We start from the raw sequence: 23,116 nt of genomic DNA, 5'->3' as shown, positions 1-23,116 counted from the left end.
TCGTGGGACCAACACCAGGGGCGCCACAGTCGAAAAATCAATTTCAATATCACATAACCTCAATTATCTCGACTGTCGCTGAACCGATTTTGATGATTACTTCGACATAATTGTAGAGGACATTTGTCTCTACATGTCGTCCATACATCATTTTCCGATCAGACCAAGCTATCACTCCGATTTTGCCGTTTAAGTGTGAAAAAATTGATTTTTCCCATAATAACGCTTTGAAATCACTCAGATGCCAATTTGACTGCCTCTACTCCACAAAGACACTTAAAATATGGTTTTAAATGGAAAGTCCCACAAAATACAACAATTCTTTGATATAGTTGAAGTTCAACAAATGACTACTTGGGGCACTCTGGATGAAAAAACAAGTTAAGAAACAAAAAACTTCGCTTATCTTGGCTTCTGAGTAATCGATGAGATCATGTTCTATGGGAAAATTATAGAGTACAATCTGGTCTACATTTCACCCATATATCACTTTTGTGCCAGTTCATCCAAATCCTTGATATTTTGGTTTAAATACAAAATTTGCATAATTTCACGAATTTGATTCAAGATAACTGAATGGCGTCTCCCAACTTCAGCTCTAAATCGAATTTGCATGCACTCCGAGTTAGCTCACGTTAAGAATCTCACCTACATAAGCCGGTTAGGATTATCTGTCCTTTTATTAACCGATTTTAATGAACTTTTTTTCTTTGGGGCCTTCTGCACTCAGACTATTTAAAATAGAAAATGACCAGTGATAAGCCCAGATAAGCTTATGGTAGCTGAGATTCCTTACAGGTGACCTCAGAATGTGTGCAACTCGGGCTCGGGGTGCTTGCTTAGGGTGAAGAATCGCGTCGAGCAAACTTTATCCGAATTTGTGACCGAGAACCGTTTGCTCGACGCGATTGCAGCAACCCGTTTTGCACGCATTCCAATGTAACCTGTAAGAATCTCAGCTACCATAAGCTTATCTGGGCTTATCACTACAGTACAGTATATTCTCACTCAATCGGCTCTTTTTCAATCAGGCGGAAAATTTTGTTGACAATTTTCACGTTTAATTATGAAGATAATTCGCTCAAATTCGCTGTAGTTCTTCCTATTTTATCGTGATTCTTTATAATTGAGCACTTTTTGTGGAATTTACAGAGGCTTTGACGCCCAAATCTATCGATAAATCGGATGACATTTTGCCCCATATTCCCGATTGAGAGAGAGTCTACTGTAGTCATTTTTTGTTGACCCTGTTGACCAAATGAGGACCATAAATATTTCCAGACACCGCAATTCCAGTACAGATTCAGAAACGGAATTACTGTATTCTCAAGTTTCCTCTGTGCGATAATACATTTCCCATTGATGCAGTTCGAGTCATGAGTTAAATAACGAATTTATTACACTGAATTCTGTTTAAACAAGGTCAAAAGGTATTTTCTCTGTGCTAAATTACTTCCTATACCACATCTGGAGGGTCTTCATGCGCTTCACCTTCTTCTGCAGCTGCAGGACGCCGTACAGGAGAGCTTCTGCAGTTGGTGGACAGCCAGGCACGTAGATGTCTACGGGGATGATTCTGTCGCAGCCTCTGACCACTGAATAGGAGTAGTGATAGTATCCACCACCGTTGGCACAGCTGCCCATTGAGATCACCCATCGGGGCTCGGGCATCTGGTCGTAGACCTTCCGTAGAGCTGGAGCCATTTTATTGGTCAGTGTGCCAGCCACAATGATCACATCAGCTTGACGCGGGGACGCCCGGAAGACCACACCATAGCGATCCATGTCGTAGCGAGGTGCAGCAATGTGCATCATCTCCACAGCACAGCAGGCAAGGCCAAAAGTCAATGGCCAGATAGATCCTTTGCGGCCCCAATTGAGCAAATCATCGAGACGCGCAACAGCCCATTCTCCAACGCTTGACTGCTTGGTGCCGAAGGGGGAGTATTTCTTGGGTGGTGGAGGCTTCGATTCATCAACAACAGGCAAGGTAGCCATTGACCTGACTGCAGGAGCACCAAAAGTCCCCGGAGGAACAATTGCCCGGAGGTGTCCGGAAGTCAAAGCACGACGGAGCATTTTGCAGCTGAAATACAAACAAAATATATTATTCGATAGAATATTCAGATAGCCAGTTTAACAATCTCACCTTCTACCGCGAAGATAGGGCCAGAAAATTGCGCTTTTCACAAGATTTTGCACTATTTTTATAAAAGAAAACACGCACTGTTTATGTAATAGAGGCTGACAGATTGACAGCTGCCACTATTCGTGGTCCTGTTTTATCGATTTCGCCGCAATTCGCTTCTGTACTAAAATTTTTGAAATCTAACGAATGAAATAGAACAAAGAAAAACTCGGAAAAACTTACCTTTGGTACTTAATAAGAACGCACTTCGATTTCATGGGAATTCGTGGTAAAGACCGCTAAAAAAACAAATTGAATTTTACTCAACCAAAAAAGTTTTAATTGAAAATACAAATCCACGTACAAAACATTGTGCACAATCTGCTGCCACGATCTTTACAAAAAAAAATGGGAGAGTAATGGAAAATGCTACGAAAGTTGATTAAAAATAAACAACTTATCCTCAACCAAAGTATCTCACAGATTACAATGATCCTAAATGATAATATTTTATTTAAATTCATTTTTCCTCACGCAACCCAAAAATCAATTTTATATCCAATCAAAATTATGTCTTAAAACAAAGTAGAATAAGTCTAATGTACCATGATTTTAGGCTGCCTCACATTGGACACAAAAGAACATTTATACGATTTTTATACAATTTTCTTGTTTTTGTTTGGGGAAGGGATTTAATTATTCCGGTTAGACATTCAATTACCAAGCTCGAGAATACATTCAGTGTATGATTGAGAGTCTTTTCTTAATAAATAAAACTGATCCCAGTGTTGTTTTATAAGTTAGTAAATTTTTCATTTGTTTTTCCTCCTGCAAGTGGGTACTAGTGTATATATATATATATATCTTTGCATTTCATGAGAATCTCCCTCAATCAAACCCGAACAATTCACAGAAACGATGACAATTAATTGATCCCCAAGCCAAGCCCTCATAATCTCGCCCAAATTTGCCCATTAATGGAGAGATAGGGACTCGAGGGGCAATTTCTCTTTGTTCTCCTCCTGACCGTCACTCATCCTTGGGCTTCTCCGACGATTTATCCGATGGCCCTTCCTCATCTTCGTCGGAATAATTGGTCGGCTGTTCACCCGGTTTCAGCAATTTACCCACAAAAATGTACCTTTCTGCAAGAACAAAAATAAATAAAGGGATTAGGGGAGGGTAGGACAGTTCCGTACATGAATGACTTTGCCAATTATAGTATTATAGTATAAAACTGCAATAAAGTTAAACTTATTATAGGGGAGACTGGGGCAAAAAGTCACAAAACGAAAAATTTTAAAATAAAAAATCTTCCAAGATAAATAAGATAGCGACTTAAATTTTTTTTCCATAGCCTCCATAGACCTTCTTCAATGTCGTAAGTTTCTTAGAATTCGAACAAGGAATTTAGAAAATAAAAAATATCGAAATTTTTAGCCCTATTTTTGAAATATTTTCCGTGCAGAAGATAACAATTATTACCTACTTATTTTCCAAAATTGATGCACTGGTGAATACTTTCTAAATAATTTGGATTCTTTGAATACGAATCTGCCATCTCTTTTAGAATTTCACAAAAGTTCTTTCCTCCAGAAATCCTTTTATTAAAAATGTCCACTTGGGGTAAAAGGTAACAAAAGGTATATAGAGCAAAAAGTAACAAAAAAGCGAAGCAATTTCTGATGTCTCACGGCGAAAAGAAACGTCATTATCATGTCTCGCCGCTTGTTGTTTGCATTGGTCAAACGATTTGCAGTCTTTTGTGTTTTTTTTTTCTAAAATAGCTTGAAAAGCGCTTTCCTCGTTTTCTCACTTTTCTCGTGGAAAAAACGGTGTTTTACAAAGGTGTAGATGAATTTTCTATGAAAATATGTCCTCTAGGTATTTTTTCAAATTTACGGAAGCCCATAATGAAGCGAATCAAAATGTGATTATACCCAATGTCTGGTACCATTTGCCCCTGCATTTTTGAGAATAGTCACAAAATTGCCTTTTAGAAATTGGTTTTGACGAGCACCATCTGTTTTAAGAAGGCTGACCGCTGTGCATGTTTTCAGCACAATCTTAACTATTTCATGCTTAAGCTGCGCATGTTTTAAAAACAATATTAATCAAAATACCGTTCTTCAAAATTTTGTTTTTTTTTACTGTTTAACTGTTGATCAACATTGAGCACTACGTTCCTTGCAAAGGAGAGCCTCCACTTTTGCGTTTAACTTTTATTAAAAATACAGTGCCCGCTCTCTAATCCGGATCGCCGTAATCCGGACGAGTTATCGACGGTTACATTTAAAATCATTTTGAGGTTATGTATGAATGTGTGTTCAGCAATGAAAATGAATTATCTTGCGAAGTTTTTATTTAATAAATGAAGTAAAATAGCATAGCATTCTCTAATTATGTCTTTTTAAGCTTCTTTAAATCTTTTATCGTAATTCTAGAAAAAAAACTTGTATTATATTTGCGAGACGTTGAACAAATTCAAAAAATCCATCCGGATTACGAAGCGGACACCTGTCATATTGTCTCCCAATCATCCGGATTACAAAGCGGGCACTGTAATTAAAAATTTCACTGCATTTTCAAAATTAAATGAAACCTATTAAACTCAAAATTAAAAGTTAAATTTTTCAAGGAATATAGTACTCAATGATACTGATAAACAGTAAAAATTTAAAATTGCTAAGAATGGGGTTTTTCAGAAAAACTATTTTCACATTTTCTCAAAAAAAGGTTAAAAGACTATTACGAAAAAGACTTGAACATATAATCTAAAATCGAATAAATAGTTTTAAACAGAACAATATTACCTTTCAAACTAAAAAGAGCAAGAAAAAAATCTTGATCTGTTCCCGAGATAGAGCACTTTAAGAATTTTCATTAAAACTCACAAGTGAGAAATGAAGCACGATACGCTATCTTTGATACCCTTGATCTGGGCTAGGAATTTGCTTTTGGCAAAATGGAAAAAAAAATGTATAATACTGAATGGATACAAAGATAAATAACTTTAGACAATACGTAAAGGTTTTAAGTTGAAGACGGGAACAAATAATATAGGTTAAATATGTATTTTTGGTGACGCTTCCACCCCTCGCCCCCCCCCACCCCACCCCCCCCCCCCCGCTCGAACAATTTTTACCGTGGTAAGGGCGCTTTCGCGTACAACTAAAGTTTAGTTGTTATCCCCAGTTTCGTGTAAAAGAAAACACAACAGGTCAGAGAAAAAGCAACAAAAAAATATTTGTGCAAAAAAACTCATTTCCAATTTTCATAAAAAATACCGAAAAAATCATTTTTTACTGAAAGATATGTCATTCTACTTTGTGTGTTTTAATTTAAAAAAAAAAATTGAAAACAGTAAATTTGTGAATTTTAGAAGCAAAAAGCGTTTCAAAAGGTTTTTATATTTTCTCACTTAGCGCCTAAACTAAAAGAGATAATAAAGAATGGATGGTATTTTCGACTTTATTGGATCATAATTATCCTAGAAAACACTTTCTTACAACTTTTTTTCGCGTATTAAAGAAAACACTGTTATAGAGAAATTATTCTTTCTTCAAAGTCAAAATTTAAAAATTCAAAGTTCAAAATTAAAAGTTCTTCATGGAATGTGCATAAGGTGCGTTTGCTGCTGATTTATTACAACCGATCCCAGAAAACCCGACGAACCGAGTATTCATATTTTCCTTTGGGTAACCCAGAGTCCCAAAAGACTTGAAAAAGTTAAGTGAATTTGCATTAAGAAAAAAAATGAAATTTATTGATTAGATCTTGAAGATTTTGAAAAATGATTAATACCGAGAAAAGTTTAGGGAATTTGAGATTTTGATATTCGAAACTTTTAGAAAACACAGAAAATTTGAGTTCAAGCACTTTTTTTCACTTTTGTCCCCTATTTAGTTTCCTAGATGATTCACTGATAAAGGATGGAATCCAGAAATTAAATTAAAGAGACTCTAAATTACAATGGTTTTAAGGAATTCAAATATTAAAAAACAATCTTTTTTAAATTCTAATTTTCAAATTCTTTAAAAATATTTTTCTTACCGGAATTATCAATTCTGATAACATTCTTTGGAAAATTTATGCATAATTATAGTGTTTCCAAAATAATTAGATTCTTGTAACCATAAGTTCGTTTTCGGTTTGTAACAGTTTTTGCAATTTTCTATACAAAAATTCATTTAATATTGTAAATAACTGCTTGGGGTAAAAAGTGACAAAAATCTATACTAACATACAAATTATATTTAACCCTTTAACGACGAGACACTTTCTACGGACTGAAAATCAACAATAAAAATTAAACTGAGAAACATAATCAATGATAAGTCTTACATCTAACCTTCGAAAGTCCAACAGAATCTGATTCGGTGTATTTTGTGCTTTTATGAACAATAGGGACAAAAATAGCCCAAAAAATTAAGTAATTTTTCTGACAATACCAATGAATAATAATTTTCGCTTTAATGAAAAATATTACGTATGCGTATTGTAGTTTTTATTACCAAAAGGGTTTTGCTTAAAAGAATTGGAAGTATAAAAAAATAAATTAAATCATTTATGAATTTGAAAATTTAAAAATTCGCCATTTTTGAACTTAAATATTTACTACATATCAAATAGCTAGAGACTTGCAAAAAATATTCTAGATTTCTTCAACCTTCTACTTTACAATTATGTACAGATTTAAGAAAAAAATAACTTTAGGTTGTCAGAAAAAATTATTTTCTTTATGGGACACCGGTATTCCAATCGTCCTTAAAGGTTTAATCTGTCAATTAGGTCTCCAGTTCTCCTTTTTTGCCTTCTTTAATTCAACGAGATAAGAATTTTTTTGTATAATAATTTTCCACAACAAATGTAAATCTTCTTAGAAGCTTGAGAAAAAATACCCATTTTGTTACATTTTACCCCAGGATCCCCTATTAATTTTCTTCAGTTCCTAAATCTGATTATTAAATATTTCTAAAATTGGTCAAATATAACTGCAATCAACCCTAAAAACCTTGTTTTCTTTGCATAACAATTAGAAACGCCTATATAACATCGAAGAAGTGCAACTAGTAATATGACGTACCTTTAAATTGCATTTCCCATTCGCGAACAGAATCCATTTCCATTGTATTCAAATCACTGAGGTCATCGTATTCATTATTGTCATTGCTAGTGACACTGAATGTGGCCAAACCTCTTGAAGCATCTCGACCGCCAAACGCCGCATAGGGTCCACCTGGAAGAGGAACATAAATCCCCAATCATGTAGGTAATTAGAGCAAATTACGCAAGAGTGAAATTCATGATAAGTCAACCTTGCAGAAAAAAAATGTCACAAACAGTCTGCGATAAGAGGAAATTTACTATCTCTGAAAATTTCCTCACACTCTCTCATTCAAATATTTAGTGTCTCGTTCTCAGTCTGTATGCAATTTTAATTGTTTTGTAAACAATTTCACAAACACACATCATCCCTCAAGTTTAACTTTAAGCACTAACAGAGAGTTTTATATAATTACGACGCTCTGTTTGTATATTGTCAGTTTTAAACTGATAAAATTTGCAATTATCGCAGAAGAGGTCACAATAAATTCCAAATAAAATCTCTACACTCTCCAGAGCTCTATTTAGTTTTCCTCATTTTCCCCATAAAATCTCATCTTGCACAAGATATAGAAATTCAATTATTTACCATTAATCTTCTAATGGATCAGCACTAACCTAGTCCTAATTTAATTAATTTTCCTCTAATCAATACTTTCACATGTCAACAGATAGCTTTTCCTTTCCCTTTCCCTGTCTCTCTCTCATCCTCTCTCTCTCTCTTCCACTCTACAAGTCCACCAAAAGAGAAATCCAGAAGGTATATCACTTTCATTGTAATGTTTGTGATAAAGAAAATCATGTTTCTTAATTATAGTAAACAAAATGAAGCAATAAAGTGCTTTTATTGTTACCAGAGAATAAAAAATAAAGCTGCAAGTTAGCGTTATAGTTGAGATTTTTCTGTTATTCATGTAATTGAAAAGACCTTGTTAAAAATGAGACACTGGAAATAAGAAATTCTATACAAATGAACCAGCCGAATATTTCTTATTCAAAAATATCATTCCTCGCAATTTAGAGATAATAAAAATTGATATACAATATTTTCTGCGTACATTCCATATTTCCAATGAACGATATTGATTCATTACAAAAAAAAACTTGAGAATGTATGTTCCATTTAAATTTAATAAATACATACAATACACCCTAGACACAAACCATTTCTTCAGGTTGGTGCCTTGGGTTAACCCTTTAACGACGAGACACTTTTTACGGACTGAAAATCAACAATAAAAATTAAACTGAGAAACATAATCAATGATAAGTCTTACATCTAACCTTGGAAAGTCCAACAGAGTCTGATTCTGTGTATTTTTGCCACTGTGAACGATAGGGACAAAAATAGCCCAAAAAATTAAGTAATTTTTCTGACAATACCAATGAATAATAATTTTCGCTTTAATGAAAAATATTACGTATGCGTATTGTAGTTTTTATTACCAAAAGGGTTTTGCTTAAAAGAATTGGAAGTATAAAAAAATAAATTAAATCATTTATGAATTTGAAAATTTAAAAATTCGCCATTTTTGAACTTAAATATTTACTACATATCAAATAGCTAGAGACTTGCAAAAAATATTCTAGATTCCTTCAACCTTCTACTTTACAATTATGTACAGACATAAGAAAAAAATAACTTTAGGTAGTCAGGAAAAATTATTTTCTTTATGGAACACCGGTCCTTAAAGGGTTGATTTTGCGTTGTTTACACCCTTTACACGAAAAAAAAATCACAGCCAATACAATTTTCATTGACTGTGTTACGAGAGACACAATTACATTCATCTCTCCAATATCCGGATGACAGCAGCTGTCAAACTTTTGAGAAATTAAAAAAAAACTTAAATATAGATTTTTATTTGGCATTTTCTGTTCCAATCATCCGGATATCAGAGTTGAGTATAATATAAAGTTATATTAAAAGGTAATAAACATTAAATATTTTTAGAATATTTTGGTCTTATCGCGGTCTCTTATACGGGCTTCAGACCTTAGGCTTAGATCGTATTCAGACTAGAGGTTTAGTCCATTTCCCAAGGGTCTCAAAACCTTAAACAGCAACCGATTTTATTGATTTTTCAAAATGTAATAAGTTTTTTTTTCTTTAATAATCCAATCCTAAGTCAAAATTTTCCAAAAAAAAAGTTAAGCCATATGGCTAAGCCTTAGGTCTGAAGCCCGTATTAGCCAAATGGCTTAACTGATCTAATTTTTATCAATCACGATTTTTTGAGAAAATTTAACTTCGAATTGGACTTTTTTTTTAACATGTCTATTTTAAGCAATCTATACAGTGTTGTATAATAAGCTCATTTTTTGACGATTTTTAATGACATGTGAGTTGATCCTCAAGTGAACAACCCCTAAAGCAGTAAAAAGAGGTCCGAAGGTCTTGCCTTCTTCATTCGAATTGGGCGATTAAAGAAAAATAACCTATTAGGCTCTCAAAAAGCAATTTAAATTACACGTTATTCAGGATTTTGAGACCTACGGGAACTGGGCTAAACCTTCTAGTCTGAATACCACTTTAAGCTTAGAAGCTAATAAAACATTCAATATGTTTTTGCCAATCAGATGATCACGATGGAATAAAAATATTTTACGCGAATAAATATTTAGAAAAGAGTGAGAATGTCCCGGCACAAACCGTATTGTAGCGTTTTCTTAGTATATAATATATCGGACGATATCATTTCTAACTTAAGAGGATCGAAAAGCCAGAAAATGGCGTCTCCATACAAAAACCCAAAATTAAAAGTGTATCAAGTCTTACAATTTTTGAGATATTTCCTTGAAAATTTAACTGAGGGTAGTTTTTTATATTATCTTTGAATTCCCTGTTTTAATTTTTTGAAAAACTGTTTTGCTTTCGTAATATAATTTTCCAAACATTCGTATACTCCTAAAACATGCCACAAAGAAGCTGCATTATCTCCTAGAATATGAAAGATAGAGAGGTATATTTTTTTTAATTTTGTTCCTAAAGACATGCTCTACAAAATGCCTGTTTCACTTCTTTCACTTTTCATACAAATTTTCCAAGTATTTTTCAATTGAAAATTGTCCAAAAAATGACAGTTTTCATTGCATCTTTGTACCGATAATATCATTTTTTCCGAATTAATAATTATTTTTGTACCAATCTACATTTCATTAGCTTTCAAATGGTACATTAGAATTGGAGAAACTCCTAATAGTTTTTTTGCAATTAAATTTTAAACAACATGCTCCAAATTGGAAATTTTCATGAGCTTTTGATAGCTTTCCGAGCTTCCGAGAAATGCTACTCAAAATTGTTCAGCAATTCGCCACAAGATAACGCGTGGATTTTTGGTCGCATTTTTCACCATGTCTTTCCTTTTCTCTCTGACCTTCAGCACGCCTGCAGTTTTTTGCGATCAGGCGGAGGAGAAAAAAGAATACAAAACAACAAAACTCATCCCCTGTGTGAGAAATCTTATGAATTACAGCTGAACGAATTTTTATGATTTTCACGATCAGTCTCGTTGTTTCAAAAAATTGTAGAAAATCGTAAAAATTATGAATCGTCAATCGTCATGGGCATTTCACAAAACCAGCTAATATCGCGGTGACTACATTATATACCGATATAATTTTTCTCGGAGAAGAAAAAAGTCAGTGATAAGCCTAAATGGACTTATGCTATGTGTGATTCTTTCATTGCAAATTCGAATTGGGGGCAAAATCGAAGACCAGTCCAGATGACCTGATGGTAGCTGAGATTCATTACAGGAAACCTCGAAATGCGTGCAACTCGACGTCGTTGAAAATTGAAGAGTGCAAATTCGATTGTCAGAAATGCACAAAAATACATGTAAAACTTTAATGCCAAAATGGCTCAGAAACTATTCCGCAATCCGCGAGTAATACTGCGATCTTCAAAAATCCGCGAAAAAATCCACGGTCCGGGAAAATCCACAATAAATTCTGCCGGCTGCGTAAATCCGTCAGAAATTCTTCGGTCCGCAAAAGATTCCGCGATCCGCGAGAAATTTCGCGGTTCGCGAAAATTCGTGAACGATTCCGCGATCCGAGAAAATCCGGGAGCAACACCGCGATCCACGCAAATACACGAAAAATTCCGCGGCCCACTAAAATCCACGAACACACCGCGATCCGCGAAGTTACAAAATAAACCTAAAAGTAGCGAAAAAGCATAACATGATTTCGAGATTACAATAGAAAACCCGATTTTGAAATGGAACTTTTGTGAAGGAGAGAAAAAATGAGACATGCATGTTTTACGTATATCTTTGTCTCTAAAAATTGATAAAAAAAATTAAATTTTCAAGTGACAAAATTTCTATTTTTATTTTCTTCATAGTCCAAAATTTCTATTTCTTCAAAGAACACGTGCATTTGACACATTTAAAAGATAGGGGGAAACAGGTTTATTTTTTGGCCTTTTTTGGTACGGGAAAGTACTCTCCTTTCGAATGTTCATGCCTTGGAATAATGGGAATTTTCTTTTATTTTTCGTATGAGACTTAGGGGAAAGTCGTCTGCCTTTAAATGCAGCAGCCTTCAAATGTTGCGATTTTTTCGTTGTTCTCAAAAGCATAAATTATATTCTATTAACTATTAGGTAGCTATCCATCATCCTCACAAATTATCAAAAAATGGAGAGCCTAGCTCCTATTTCCTAGATGCTAGATAAAAAAAATGAAAATGAGCTCTGAACTGTAATTTTGATGTTCCACAAATCATGTGATTTTTCATAGTCAAAATCATTTTACAAATAAATCTTCCATTGTGACACATAGAAGGTTAATCAGGCTTAATATTTCTGTTAATACATTTTGGTTCAGATGACACAATTTTTGTGGGTGGCAAAAATTTGCAAATATCACCCTGCAGCAGCCTTTAAATGCTAATGTCGTGTGCCTTTAAATCTTATCTTTCCATACATCAAAACATGTGAAATCGAACTCCTACTTTTCTCTGACGAACGTCATACAAATACTTATAACCCGCTATCTTGCTCCGGCCGGGATGTTTCAAGTTGACAATTGTCAACTTCAATGGCATTTTCTTCCAAATTTTCAAGTGCAAAACAGTGCTTCAGAAAAATGTGAAGAAAAGTTATTGTTTAATGTCTTTTGACTGCAGTGATGATTTTAGTGAGTGCGTTAGGCTTCAATCTAATCATTTATAGCCCATTTAGTTTTATTGATTTGATATTCTCAGTGAAAAAAAAACATTAAAAGGCAGCTGCCTCGCGTTTGAAGGCAGACTATGCCAGCTGCCTTCATACAAATCGACATCACTTTTTTAATTTCCTCAGAAGGAAAAACTGAGGACTTGTAAGTGCTCAATGAGGTAATCATATACGCCGAATGAACAAGAGAATTTTTTGGTGTAGTAGAAAATAAAATCCATTTTGTGGATTCTTCAGAAAAAAATCTTAAATTTGGAACTACATTTTTCGTTTGAAGGCAGACGACCTTCCGCTACACATTTCTATTAAATATTAGTTAGCTTATCATCAATATTTATGATTATGTGATAATTATTTATAAGTCTCTTAGGAAAAATAAAAGAAAAATCACGCTATTCGCAGGCATGAACGTTCGAAAGGACAGTTCTTTCCCCTAACCCTTACGATTCGAAATTTAAAAACTTTACAATCTTGGCAGGTCAAACTAATAAATAATTAACATGACCTTTATTTTTCCTCCATTGTTTCCAAAAATCATGTTCTTGGGAATCTTTAAAAACGCATCCTGCGATTTTTTTTTTATTTTTAAATATGTTTTAGAGGCCGACTCGGTGATAATTTCATATAAGAAAATACTGTTGAATCAAAGATTTTTCAAGGTCAAAGGTTAAAAATGCTCTATAGAGAGCGTATTTTTAAACCGAATAGGGTGACATTTGGTATAGTTCCAATGATTATGCAATTTCTTACAATTCTGAAAAGGGTATAATTTTTTATGAATCCATATAATAAACCAGTTTGTACCCTCAAGGAGTAACAAAAAGATTTTCAATATTAGTAACTGATTTGTTCCGAAAGTCACCATCGCAGCAAGAAGGACGTTAAATTTGTGGCATTTTTCAAGCTATAATATTTACGGTTTCACTTTTTTTTAATTCGAGATTGGCGAGATTTTTCCCCTCCTGCTACCAGCACTGGCACCTTAACTATAGACCTTAACTGTTAGACGAAACGGACGAGATCTTTTAAATTGCATTAATTTGTTCCCGATAATTGGAACAAAATGTCTATATTTTGGTTCCGACTTTTAGCAACAAATTTGTACTTTTTAAGAGAGGCAAAAGGATTCCCCGTATTAGTAACGATTTTTGTTCCAAAAATTAAATCGTCCACGGACACCGAAAATTTTTGAAACGAATATGTTACAAATGTAGGGATAGTATTTTTATAAAAAAAATCTACAAATTTGTTCCTGACAGTGGGAACAAAACAGTAGAGCGCAACAAAATTCTATTCCAACTCACAGATCAAATTTGTATAAAACGAAATCTACTGAAATTTGTAGGTATTCCACCGTATCGAAACGGTTCTAAAAGAAAACTTTTACACAATTGTCACTATTCTTAACAAAACCGTAAAGAAAAAAAAATATTGGAACGAATAAATATCTTTTTTAGGTACATATTTGTTCTGTAACAAATTGTTGTAAAGAAAATTTTTACCAATATTTTGGTCAGTGTCCAAAAGTTTTTACTGTGATTGTGCAATTTGCTAACAATACACTACAATTGGACTTCAGATTAAAATTAGTTATAGTTTCATAACTGGTTTGTTATATGGATTCATAAAAAATTATACCCTTTTCAGAATTGTAAAAAATTGCATGACCTTTGGAACTATACCAAATGTCACCCTATTCGGTTTAAAAATACGCTCTCTATAGAGCATTTTTAACCTTTGACTTTGAAAAATCTTTGATTCAACAGTATTTTCTTATATGAAATTATCACCGAGTCGGCCTCTAAAACATATTTAAAAATAAAAAAATCGCAGGATGCGTTTTTAAAGATTCCCAAGAAGAACATGGTTTTTGGAAAGAATGGAGGAAAAATAAAGGTCATGTTAATTATTTATTAGTTTGACTTTCCCGTACCAAAAAAGGCCAAAAAACAAACCTGTTTCCCCCTATCTTTCAAATGTGTCAAATGCACGTGTTCTTTGAAGAAATAGAAATTTTGGACTATGAAGAAAATAAAAATAGAAATTTTGTCACTTGAAAATTTAATTTTTTTAAATCAATTTTTAGAGACAAAGATATGCGGAAAACATGCATGTCTCATTTTTTCTTTCCTTCACAAAATCTCATAATGCATCGCAAGGCTAAAAATCTGCCTTTGGGTTTTCAACCTTTTCAATGAGTTTTTTGTGTGCTCTGGGTCTGGGGAGCGCTTCGGAGAAAAATAGACAGACGATGAGCGTGAACAAAAAACAGTAGAAAAAACGAGACAGCTGATGGCGGGTGATGACTCTTTTCACCACCAGGGGACATCACGGATGCTTTGAGTAGCTCCGCGAGAGCTTGAATCTGGAGCTTTTTTTTCCTTGACGATCCTCTTAATTGTGCACCGCCACCAATAGGCTTCTAAAAAAGAGATGGCAAAGCGTCTCATCTTTCAGGATGTTCGCACTCGCAAGAGAGCTCTCCGTGTATTAGCTTTTCGCAGGCTTTTTGGGTGCATACCAGTTTATACTACCGATTAAATCGATTCATAAAAAACCATTCCGAAATAAATTGTTTATTTTAATTTTAAGAAATAAAAAGTTGCTTAAGAAAAGCACATTTTTCAATATTTTAGCATGAGTAACAAGCATACAGACAAATTTCAAAATCTTCCCAAAAAAGCAAATTGGTTGAAAAAAAAGACCCCCCGAAATAGTTAAACTTTGACCTTCAAAAAGTTATCGAAATGGTTTTCGATCATAGGTGTCTAACGTGTCTAAGAACGAAATATTCATCTTGCCTACAGGGAGTTCCGGCTTAAGTGAAAACGGACTGAAAGAATTTGATATGAATTGCCTACTATTGGAAGTTAATTTATTAAAAAAAAATATTTTTTAAATTTCCCTAAATTTATGCAATATTTTTCACGCGGTAAAATTGAAATGCATTATTATGAACCGTTGGTGCTGAAAGTAGGCCGAAAAATTGGCGCCAAAAATGTCTTGCACACATCAGGGGGTTTTTGTAAGTTATTCCAAAGATATATTCTGCAGGTATGCAATTTTACTGCGTCATTAGAGTTAATTCGCGATCTTTTTTCAGTCCCGAAAAAATCTTTCAAAGCGGAACTCATTGTACCACCAAGAGTTGTAGAGAAGAAGGAAGAGAGTTGGGAGAGAAAGCAGAAGATTGTCTTAGATAATATTCACTTATGGGAGGATCGTTAAAGACCGGAAGTCAATATCTCTTACCGTTTGACCTCTAACCGTATCACAAGTTAGAAAAAGCGGATTGTATAACTGCTCTCTCTTTGAGTTCGAGTAGTAAAATTGGGGTAAAATTGACAAACAAACATGGAAGTTTAGTCTTTGATAATCTAGTAATAATTTAGTAATCATGCAATTCTAGTACTTTGGAGATTTTTTAATTATTTTTTTATTAATTTTTAGGATAGTCGTCGGAAGTCGGAACTCAAAATTTATTTTTCTAGAAATCCGCGTTGTTTGAAATTCCAAATTATTTTGCCGAAACTTAAACTAATTGTAAAAAATAGTTAAACAATTCGAAAAAAGCGATTTCAAAATTGAAGACTGAAGGACCAAAAAACAGTTAATCTCGCCGATCTGCATATTTGCTGATACCTACCGAATATGTCAACAGGCATCACCGACATCGCAACCAATAAACAGTTAATCTCTTTGAACTTTGAACTATGTATTGCTCGAAAAACAATGAGAATGAGATAAAAGAACGTCGAAATTTTATTTAATACTTCCAATATTGTTAAAATAATGTTTCTTCTGCCTTATTTTTTGTAATTGCATTAAATAGTAGAGAACTTGCAATATAATGCAAAAATAACAGAAAAAAATACTTTTAAAATTTATTTTTCCCTTTCCAAATGAATGGACTGTAATCCGTAGATTTTATTTATGTATTTCAAATATATTAAATAATTTTATTTCATATAAAGGAATTGTTTTCCAAAAGTTGTTCATTTTTCATGCGCCAATAGTTTGTTGCCTCGTTTGAAAAAGTTACTCAAACCCCGGGTTACTCCTGGGTTTGAATCCTCTTATAATCAGAATTTTTCTGACGTTAAATTGCATATGTTGCACTTGTTTCGACACATTTAGGGAGTGATAACTGCGTTAAGTTGTAAAAAAAAACAATTCCGAGAAGTTCTAGTTTCAATAATCCTACAACAAATAAAAATTTATATAATTCTGCTAATTTGTTCTTTAATATCCTATTAACTTTTTTTTATTTATTTTTTATTTATTTTTCCTAAAAAAATCGTGACACTCAATAATGACAAATACATGACAAACCCAATTAATTTTAATAGTCACGAGTAAGAGAAAGCTGTCTACACATATGAGCATTTTTTAAAAAAATTCTTTAAAAAAAATTTTAAAAAATAGTAATGGGTCGGTTTTTTTAACAAAATTGCTTACATACTAGGCAAATTTCTGTAAAAAATCCATTTTTTTACAAAAATTTTCACTAGTGTAGAGCCGATTCTTTTTAAAAACCTTTTTAGGGTTATTTTTTAAAGAATTTTTTTAAAAAATGCTCATAGTGTGTAGACAGCCTAAGATTAAAAATTTCAAAACGATTAGTCATAACTTATGGATAGTGATATTATGCATTATTATTTACATTTTTATTGACTTGTTGAGCATGTTTTGACGCGAAATTCTCGCCTAAACTTCTCATAGACGTTACCTAAGATTCTTTGACGAAAAGACAAAGAGAAACCAGCAAATAAGCCATTTACGCTTAAAGGCTAAAATTCTTGCGAACTACCCATATGCCAGCGATAGAGGTAGAGGCAATATTGGAGCCGAAAGAACAAACTTAGTGAAGAATAATAACTCAAACTCAATGAAATTAATCTGAATGGGCTGCTCATTGATCGGGTACTATTATTTCATGGTAAGTTCCAGTTCCGTTAAAAATAGGATAAAAAAACGTTTTCAAAGGAATCTCAATTCAAAAGTGCCCCATTATATATTAAAAAGAAAGTTCATTTAGACCACGCCTACTTTTTTGTCGTACCGATTTCTCTTTTGAGATAGAGTTTACTGAAGAAATCCATACTAAATTTTACAAAATAAACTACAGGATTGTATAAAAAATCGTTTTTTTTTTAGAGATTACCTAGGCTGACATTTCGTAATATACGAAAATCTGAATCATTACTAAAAACGATTTTTCAAGGTCAAAGGTTAAAAAGGCTCTTAAGAGAGCACATTTATCAACCGAATGGGGCAAATTTGAGCTCATTGGAAAGGTCTTGGAATTTCCGGTAAAATTGAACCGATTCTAACCGGTAACTAATTTTTATCTGAAATTCTTATATTACTCCTAAGTAATTTTGGGCGATATTTTGAGTGATTTTTGAATTGGTTAAAAACGGTTGAGAACCGGTAAACTGTAAATGATGTGAAAGTATTTTTGATGTATAAAATCTAAGTCACGAGTTCGATCACTTCGCACAGTCTGGGATGCTTTGCTACGCCATTTTGACATAGGTTTCAAATAATTTATAGATCACTTTATAATCAAAAACAATGTCGAAGGAAAATTCTTCATTGCTTTTCTTTTATTTATATCCAAAATAGGCAAATTTATTAAACTACTTTCGTTCATTTTATTTTTAAAAAAAAAGTCTCTACAAATTATGAAATAGGAAAGATAAGAAATTCAGCTTTGCTGTAATCTAACCTATTTTTAGCCATTCGACTTTTCACTACCGAATCATTGTAAATTCATATCACAATACCCCTTCCTTATCAATGGAGAGAATTGCGTTTCTCCTGCTTTTCTGATGTCTCACGATGAACTAGAAATATTACAGATAATTTTCTTTGCTGCACAACCCCTTCATAATTCAATTTTTAATAAATTCATTGTTGTTTCCCAGAGCAGAGCCTTGCATTGAAGTTTTTTTTCTTTATTGGCTTTAATTTTATGCTTTTGTAACTTGTAAGGTATATAACTTCTCTTTTTGACGTGTGAGAATTACCCAAAAGAAGAAGCAAGTTGCGTAATGCAACAATTTGTCCATTTAATTGCAAAATTCAATGAAAAATTAACTGACAGTGAATATTGAGTTGAAAAGAAACAAGACACAAGTAACTTCTCAGGTGTGATCTTTATATACCCCGTTCATGGCAACATTTGTGAGTTAATCGATGCAAAAAATATTCACGATGGCAGAATAATTGAGCTCCGAGAATACATTTTCTATCGAAAACAGCAATTGACTCGGAATTGGATAGAATTCCCGTCCAGAATGCGAGAAAACCATTGGAGCGATAAAAGAAATCCGGATATTTTCATGAACTTCTCAATTTGGGATTCAACTAAGTTGGTGTATCAAAAAAAAAGAAAAATTGATGAGAATGGTTGGAGAGAGAAAGGCGTCACCGATCAACTTTTTCTTCCAATTGTCCACTGAACGCACAAGGTTATGACTCTCGAGAATACAACACACGTAATCTATGCAAAGCAAAAAGAAAACGTTCTAAAATCTTGTGCTGGTGTGAGTTTTTTTTTGTGCCAGTCTTTTATGTGTTTTATTTGTTTATTGCGATCGTTCTTGAGATCATTCTTTTTTTTTTTGCTTTCAATCATTTTTTTTAAATTTCGCTTTGATGTATTAAGTCAGTGCTATGATACAGTTGAGTGAGTTTAGCTGATAATGATTTTATCTTTTCTAAAATTTCAAGGACAGTTTCCATTTTTGGAAAAAAAACTTTGAATGTTTGAATTTGTTGTAAAAGAAAATGGTTAGAAAGGTGTCAATTTAAATTTGACAGTTCACTTTTTTATCAAAATGACGAATTAACACGAACTTTTTCCGAAGACTAGAGCGAAACAAAATGTTAATGGATAAAGAGCTGAATTTTGATCACTTGGAAAAAAATTGTTAAGTTAAAAATAATAGGAAAGTTACATCACTTCTTATACACACAACTCTTTGATATCAGGATCACTTCCAGATGGCAGCTGTCAGATACTCGTTGGTTGATCAATTTTGATTTTTTCTTATTAATTTTTATAATTAAGACTCCAGCACACCTTTTAGATCAGGAAAATTTCATGAAGTCGAAATTCGAAACCCTTTCTTTCTCACACACTTTGCATGATGTATATCTCATTCCTTCGCACTCTTCTTCTTCTTTTAAGCATCACAACAAATTAATTTCAGCCTAATCGAATTTAGAGTGCGAATTAGAGAGACATACGCAAAATGTGTGAGAAAGAAAGGGAGGTGAATTCTAATTGCATGAAATTTTCCCGATCTAAAAGGTGCGCTGGAGCCATTTAAGTCTTTATGGCTCCGGCACACCTTTTAGATCAGGAAAATTTCATGAAGTCGAAATTCGAATCTCTCTTTCTCACGTGTTTTACATATGATTGTCTCATTCTTTCGCATACCAAATTCTATTGAGCTAAATTGAATTTGGAGTGATGTTTAAAAGAAGAAGAAGAAGAGTGCGAGAGAATGAGATAGACACATGCAAAGCATGTGAGAAAGAAAAGGATTCGAATTTCGACTTCACGAAATTTTTCTGATCTAAATGGTGTGCCGGAGCCATTATGGGTCTTTATGGAAGTCGAAATTCGAATTCACATGTTTTGCATATGACTATCTCATTCTTTCGCATACCAAACTCGATTGTGCTAAATTGAATTTGGAGTGATGTTTAAGAGAAGAAGAAGAGTGCGAGAGAATGAGATAAAGGAGATAGACATATGCAAAACACATGAGAAAGAAATAGATCCGAAATTCGACTTCATGAAATTTTCTTGATCTAAAAGGTGTACCCAAGCCATTAATTACAAAAATCGGCTTTCATGTCTTCAGTACAACATTCAGATCAGGAAATTTTCATGAAATCAAAATGCATATTCCTTTCTTTCTTAAAGGTGTCGTATGTTTATCACGCTCTTCTTCTTTTAAACATCACAACAAATCCAATTTGGATTTGCGAAAAACAGGGATGGAAATTTTGATTTCATGGAATTTCTCAGAATCTAGCTGAATTGATTTGCAGTATTAAACACTTATATACGTTTGGTATTTGATTTCAAAATATTAATTTTTGGTTTTACGATGAAAATGTTACAACGTTTGAAGTCCATTTAAATAAACAGCGAAATATTTAGGAACAAAAAACAAATGTTAAATCACAAATTATATTGGGTTAGTAATAGCTTCGGCACACCTTTTAGATCAGGAAAATTTTGCTAAATTGAAATTCACATCCTTTTCTCTCTTAAGCGTTTTGCATATCTCTCATTTTTTTTACAAATTAAATTGAACCAAATTGAATTTCGTGTGATGTTGTGCAAAAGAATAAGAAGAGAGCGAAAGAATGGGATAGACTTATGAAAACAATTTGAGAAAAGAACAGAAGTGAATTTCGATTTCATGAAATTTTCTCGATCTAAAAAGTATACCAGTGTCATAAAACATTAAATTTTGCATTGAAAAACTTTATTTTCCGTTTGTCAAAACTTTATGATAATTAGCATGATAATTTGACTGCTTTTAATAAACTCAGCACACCTCTTCAATCAGAAAAATTTCATGAAATCAAAATTCACTTCCCTTTCCTTCTCAAACGTTTTACATAATATCTGTCCCACTCTTTTGCACTCTTATTCTTCTTTTCATCATCACAACAAATTAAATTTAGTTCACTTCAATTTTGAATACAGAAAAATGGCATAGATATGAAAAACCTTCAAGAAAGGTAGGGATTTGAATATTGAATTTGTGAAATTTTTCCGATCTAAAAGGTGTAGAGAAATAAAGTTCTAAATTGAGTTTTGATCCATTTTGATTGTCTACTAACCAAATTTATATTTTTATTGCTCCGGCACACCTTTTAGATCAGGGAAATTTCATAAAGTCAGAATTCACCCCTTTAAGCTTTGCATGTGTCACATTCCTTCGCACTCTTCTTCTTCTTTTGAATATCACACTAAATTAAATTTAGTTCAGTCCAATTTTAAATCCAAAAGAGTGAGATAGACTTATGCAAATATTTTGAAAAGGAAAGGGACGCGAATTTTGATTTCAGAAAATTTTACTGATCTAAAAGTTGTGCCGGAGGCATTATCACTTGTTTGGACAATCCAATTTTTGAATTTTACATTTTGTATATTTTCAAAACTAAGAATAACTCTCAATTCAAGAACAGCCCTATATTTAACCAACTTTAAGGAAAAAATAACCGAGTCTGTAAAAAGCGCAAAAAGAGCTGTCAAATTTAAATTTGACAATTTTTTTAACCAAAGCGAATAGATACGAAGTTTGCCGAAGATTGAACGAACGGATATTTCGTTTGATAATTTGTTATCCTTCCTAATCTTGAGCAACATTCTGCATAATTAGAATTAAATAACAAAATCAGATTATAATTTATATTTGATCCCGCAAAAAATTATATAAGTCTCGGAAATTTACCTAATTGGCATTTTGTACGTAGAAAACTACCACAAATGGAAGAGTGTTCGCAAAAAAGTTTCATGCCTCTTCACTTTCTCAGGGAAATTTTAATTGATAACACCTTTCGTTAGCTCAACATATGGCAGATGATTTCTTCAATATAATAACACATCCAACTTTCTCGTTGGATTTCAGAAAATTCAGGCACTTATTATTCGGGAGTTTTTCTACAGGGAAATTAACACATATTGGACAAACATTCTTGGGATATCTTAGCTAATGACCTCATCGACTGATTGAGAGAGGGAAAGACCTGTCTTCACAGAATAAGTCGCAGTGAGAAAAGTATAATTTTCTGATTAGAATCTGCAGCGGTGGGAGTGATTGTGCATTGGTGGCTAGCTCAAGGAGATCATCCCGGGAGATGAGAGTGCGAATTCCGCAGGTGACTTGCAAACACTCTTGCCGAGAGTGAAAGAGAGATAAAGAGAGAGAGAGAGGGAGATTCTCCAGAGAAGCCTACCAGCCTACGCACTCTTTCCACCCCGTTAAACAGAAGAAGTTTCACTTTTCCTGTCATGCTCTAATGCCCTGGGATTAAGTGGGTGAACAAGCAGTTACCTGGTCCATAGAAGCGCTTCCCCTTGGTCACGTCATAGACATTCCCATTGACTGCCACCAAGATCCTTCCATCCGGCTGATTTCCATCGTACTGCTTCAGTTCCTGCACGGTAAAATCTCGCCGGAGACGCGGCAGTGTTGGCTCCACAGGTGCCGCCTTGGCAGTGGTGGACTGAGTGGTGTTCCGGAAGATTTTGTAAGCCAAAAACGATATGACTCCGACAAGGAACAAATTGATGGGATTGAAGAACATCTCATAGAAGATTCCCGTGAGGAAACCCATTTCATTTTCACTTTCTACACTCTCCGCCATTGTCACGCGTGTCCAAATATATTTTAGTGATCACCACAGAAGCACTAGAAATGTATTTTCAACTATGTTTTTACACTGCGATTTTCAGATAATCATGCTTCGTCGTAAATAAAACTTCTTCTTCTTCCACTGTCTGAACGTCATTCGCCTCGGCGTACCTGCTTTTCGCCGCATGTACTAAAATTTTTAAATGGCGAATTTTGGTAACTAGCATGCCAGTTTGCGAATTTAGCGCCAAATTCGGAATAAGATAACATTAAAGAAATGTAACGGAAAAAATGTTGGAAAAAAAC

General features: G+C 33.5%; 2 protein-coding genes across 2 annotated transcripts; both read right to left on the bottom strand.

Annotated features, from left to right (window-relative positions):
* Nucleotides 1–1,377: 1,377 nt before the first annotated feature.
* LOC129805332 (NADH-quinone oxidoreductase subunit B 2-like) lies at nt 1,378–2,272 on the bottom strand. Its single transcript, XM_055853182.1, has 2 exons — nt 2,150–2,272; nt 1,378–2,086 (listed from the first exon to the last, which is right to left on the bottom strand). The coding sequence occupies exon 2, from the start codon at nt 2,077–2,079 to the stop codon at nt 1,450–1,452; it is 630 nt and encodes a 209-aa protein (XP_055709157.1). The 5' UTR covers nt 2,080–2,086; nt 2,150–2,272; the 3' UTR covers nt 1,378–1,449.
* A 173-nt stretch (nt 2,273–2,445) lies between these two features.
* LOC129805333 (membrane-associated progesterone receptor component 1) lies at nt 2,446–22,969 on the bottom strand. The gene is made up of 3 exons (XM_055853183.1): nt 22,511–22,969; nt 7,215–7,367; nt 2,446–3,273 (listed from the first exon to the last, which is right to left on the bottom strand). The coding sequence occupies exons 1-3, from the start codon at nt 22,821–22,823 to the stop codon at nt 3,158–3,160; spliced, it is 582 nt and encodes a 193-aa protein (XP_055709158.1). The 5' UTR covers nt 22,824–22,969; the 3' UTR covers nt 2,446–3,157.
* Nucleotides 22,970–23,116: the final 147 nt, after the last annotated feature.

The sequence above is a fragment of the Phlebotomus papatasi genome, chromosome 3 (assembly GCF_024763615.1).
Source record: "Phlebotomus papatasi isolate M1 chromosome 3, Ppap_2.1, whole genome shotgun sequence".
Lineage (NCBI taxonomy): Eukaryota > Metazoa > Arthropoda > Insecta > Diptera > Psychodidae > Phlebotomus > Phlebotomus papatasi.
Note: the sequence above shows the minus strand (reverse complement) of the source record. Positions and strands in the feature narration are given on the sequence as shown.

Excerpts from the sequence above, each read along its gene's own strand:
- LOC129805332 (XM_055853182.1), bottom strand. The coding sequence starts at position 2,079 with ATGCTCCGTCGTGCTTTGACTTCCGGACACCTCCGGGCAATTGTTCCT.
- LOC129805333 (XM_055853183.1), bottom strand. The coding sequence starts at position 22,823 with ATGGCGGAGAGTGTAGAAAGTGAAAATGAAATGGGTTTCCTCACGGGA. Across the intron at positions 7,368-22,510 it reads GAAGCGCTTCTATGGACCAG|GTGGACCCTATGCGGCGTTT; the intron begins GTAACTGCTTGT and ends TTCCTCTTCCAG. Across the intron at positions 3,274-7,214 it reads ATGGGAAATGCAATTTAAAG|AAAGGTACATTTTTGTGGGT; the intron begins GTACGTCATATT and ends TTGTTCTTGCAG.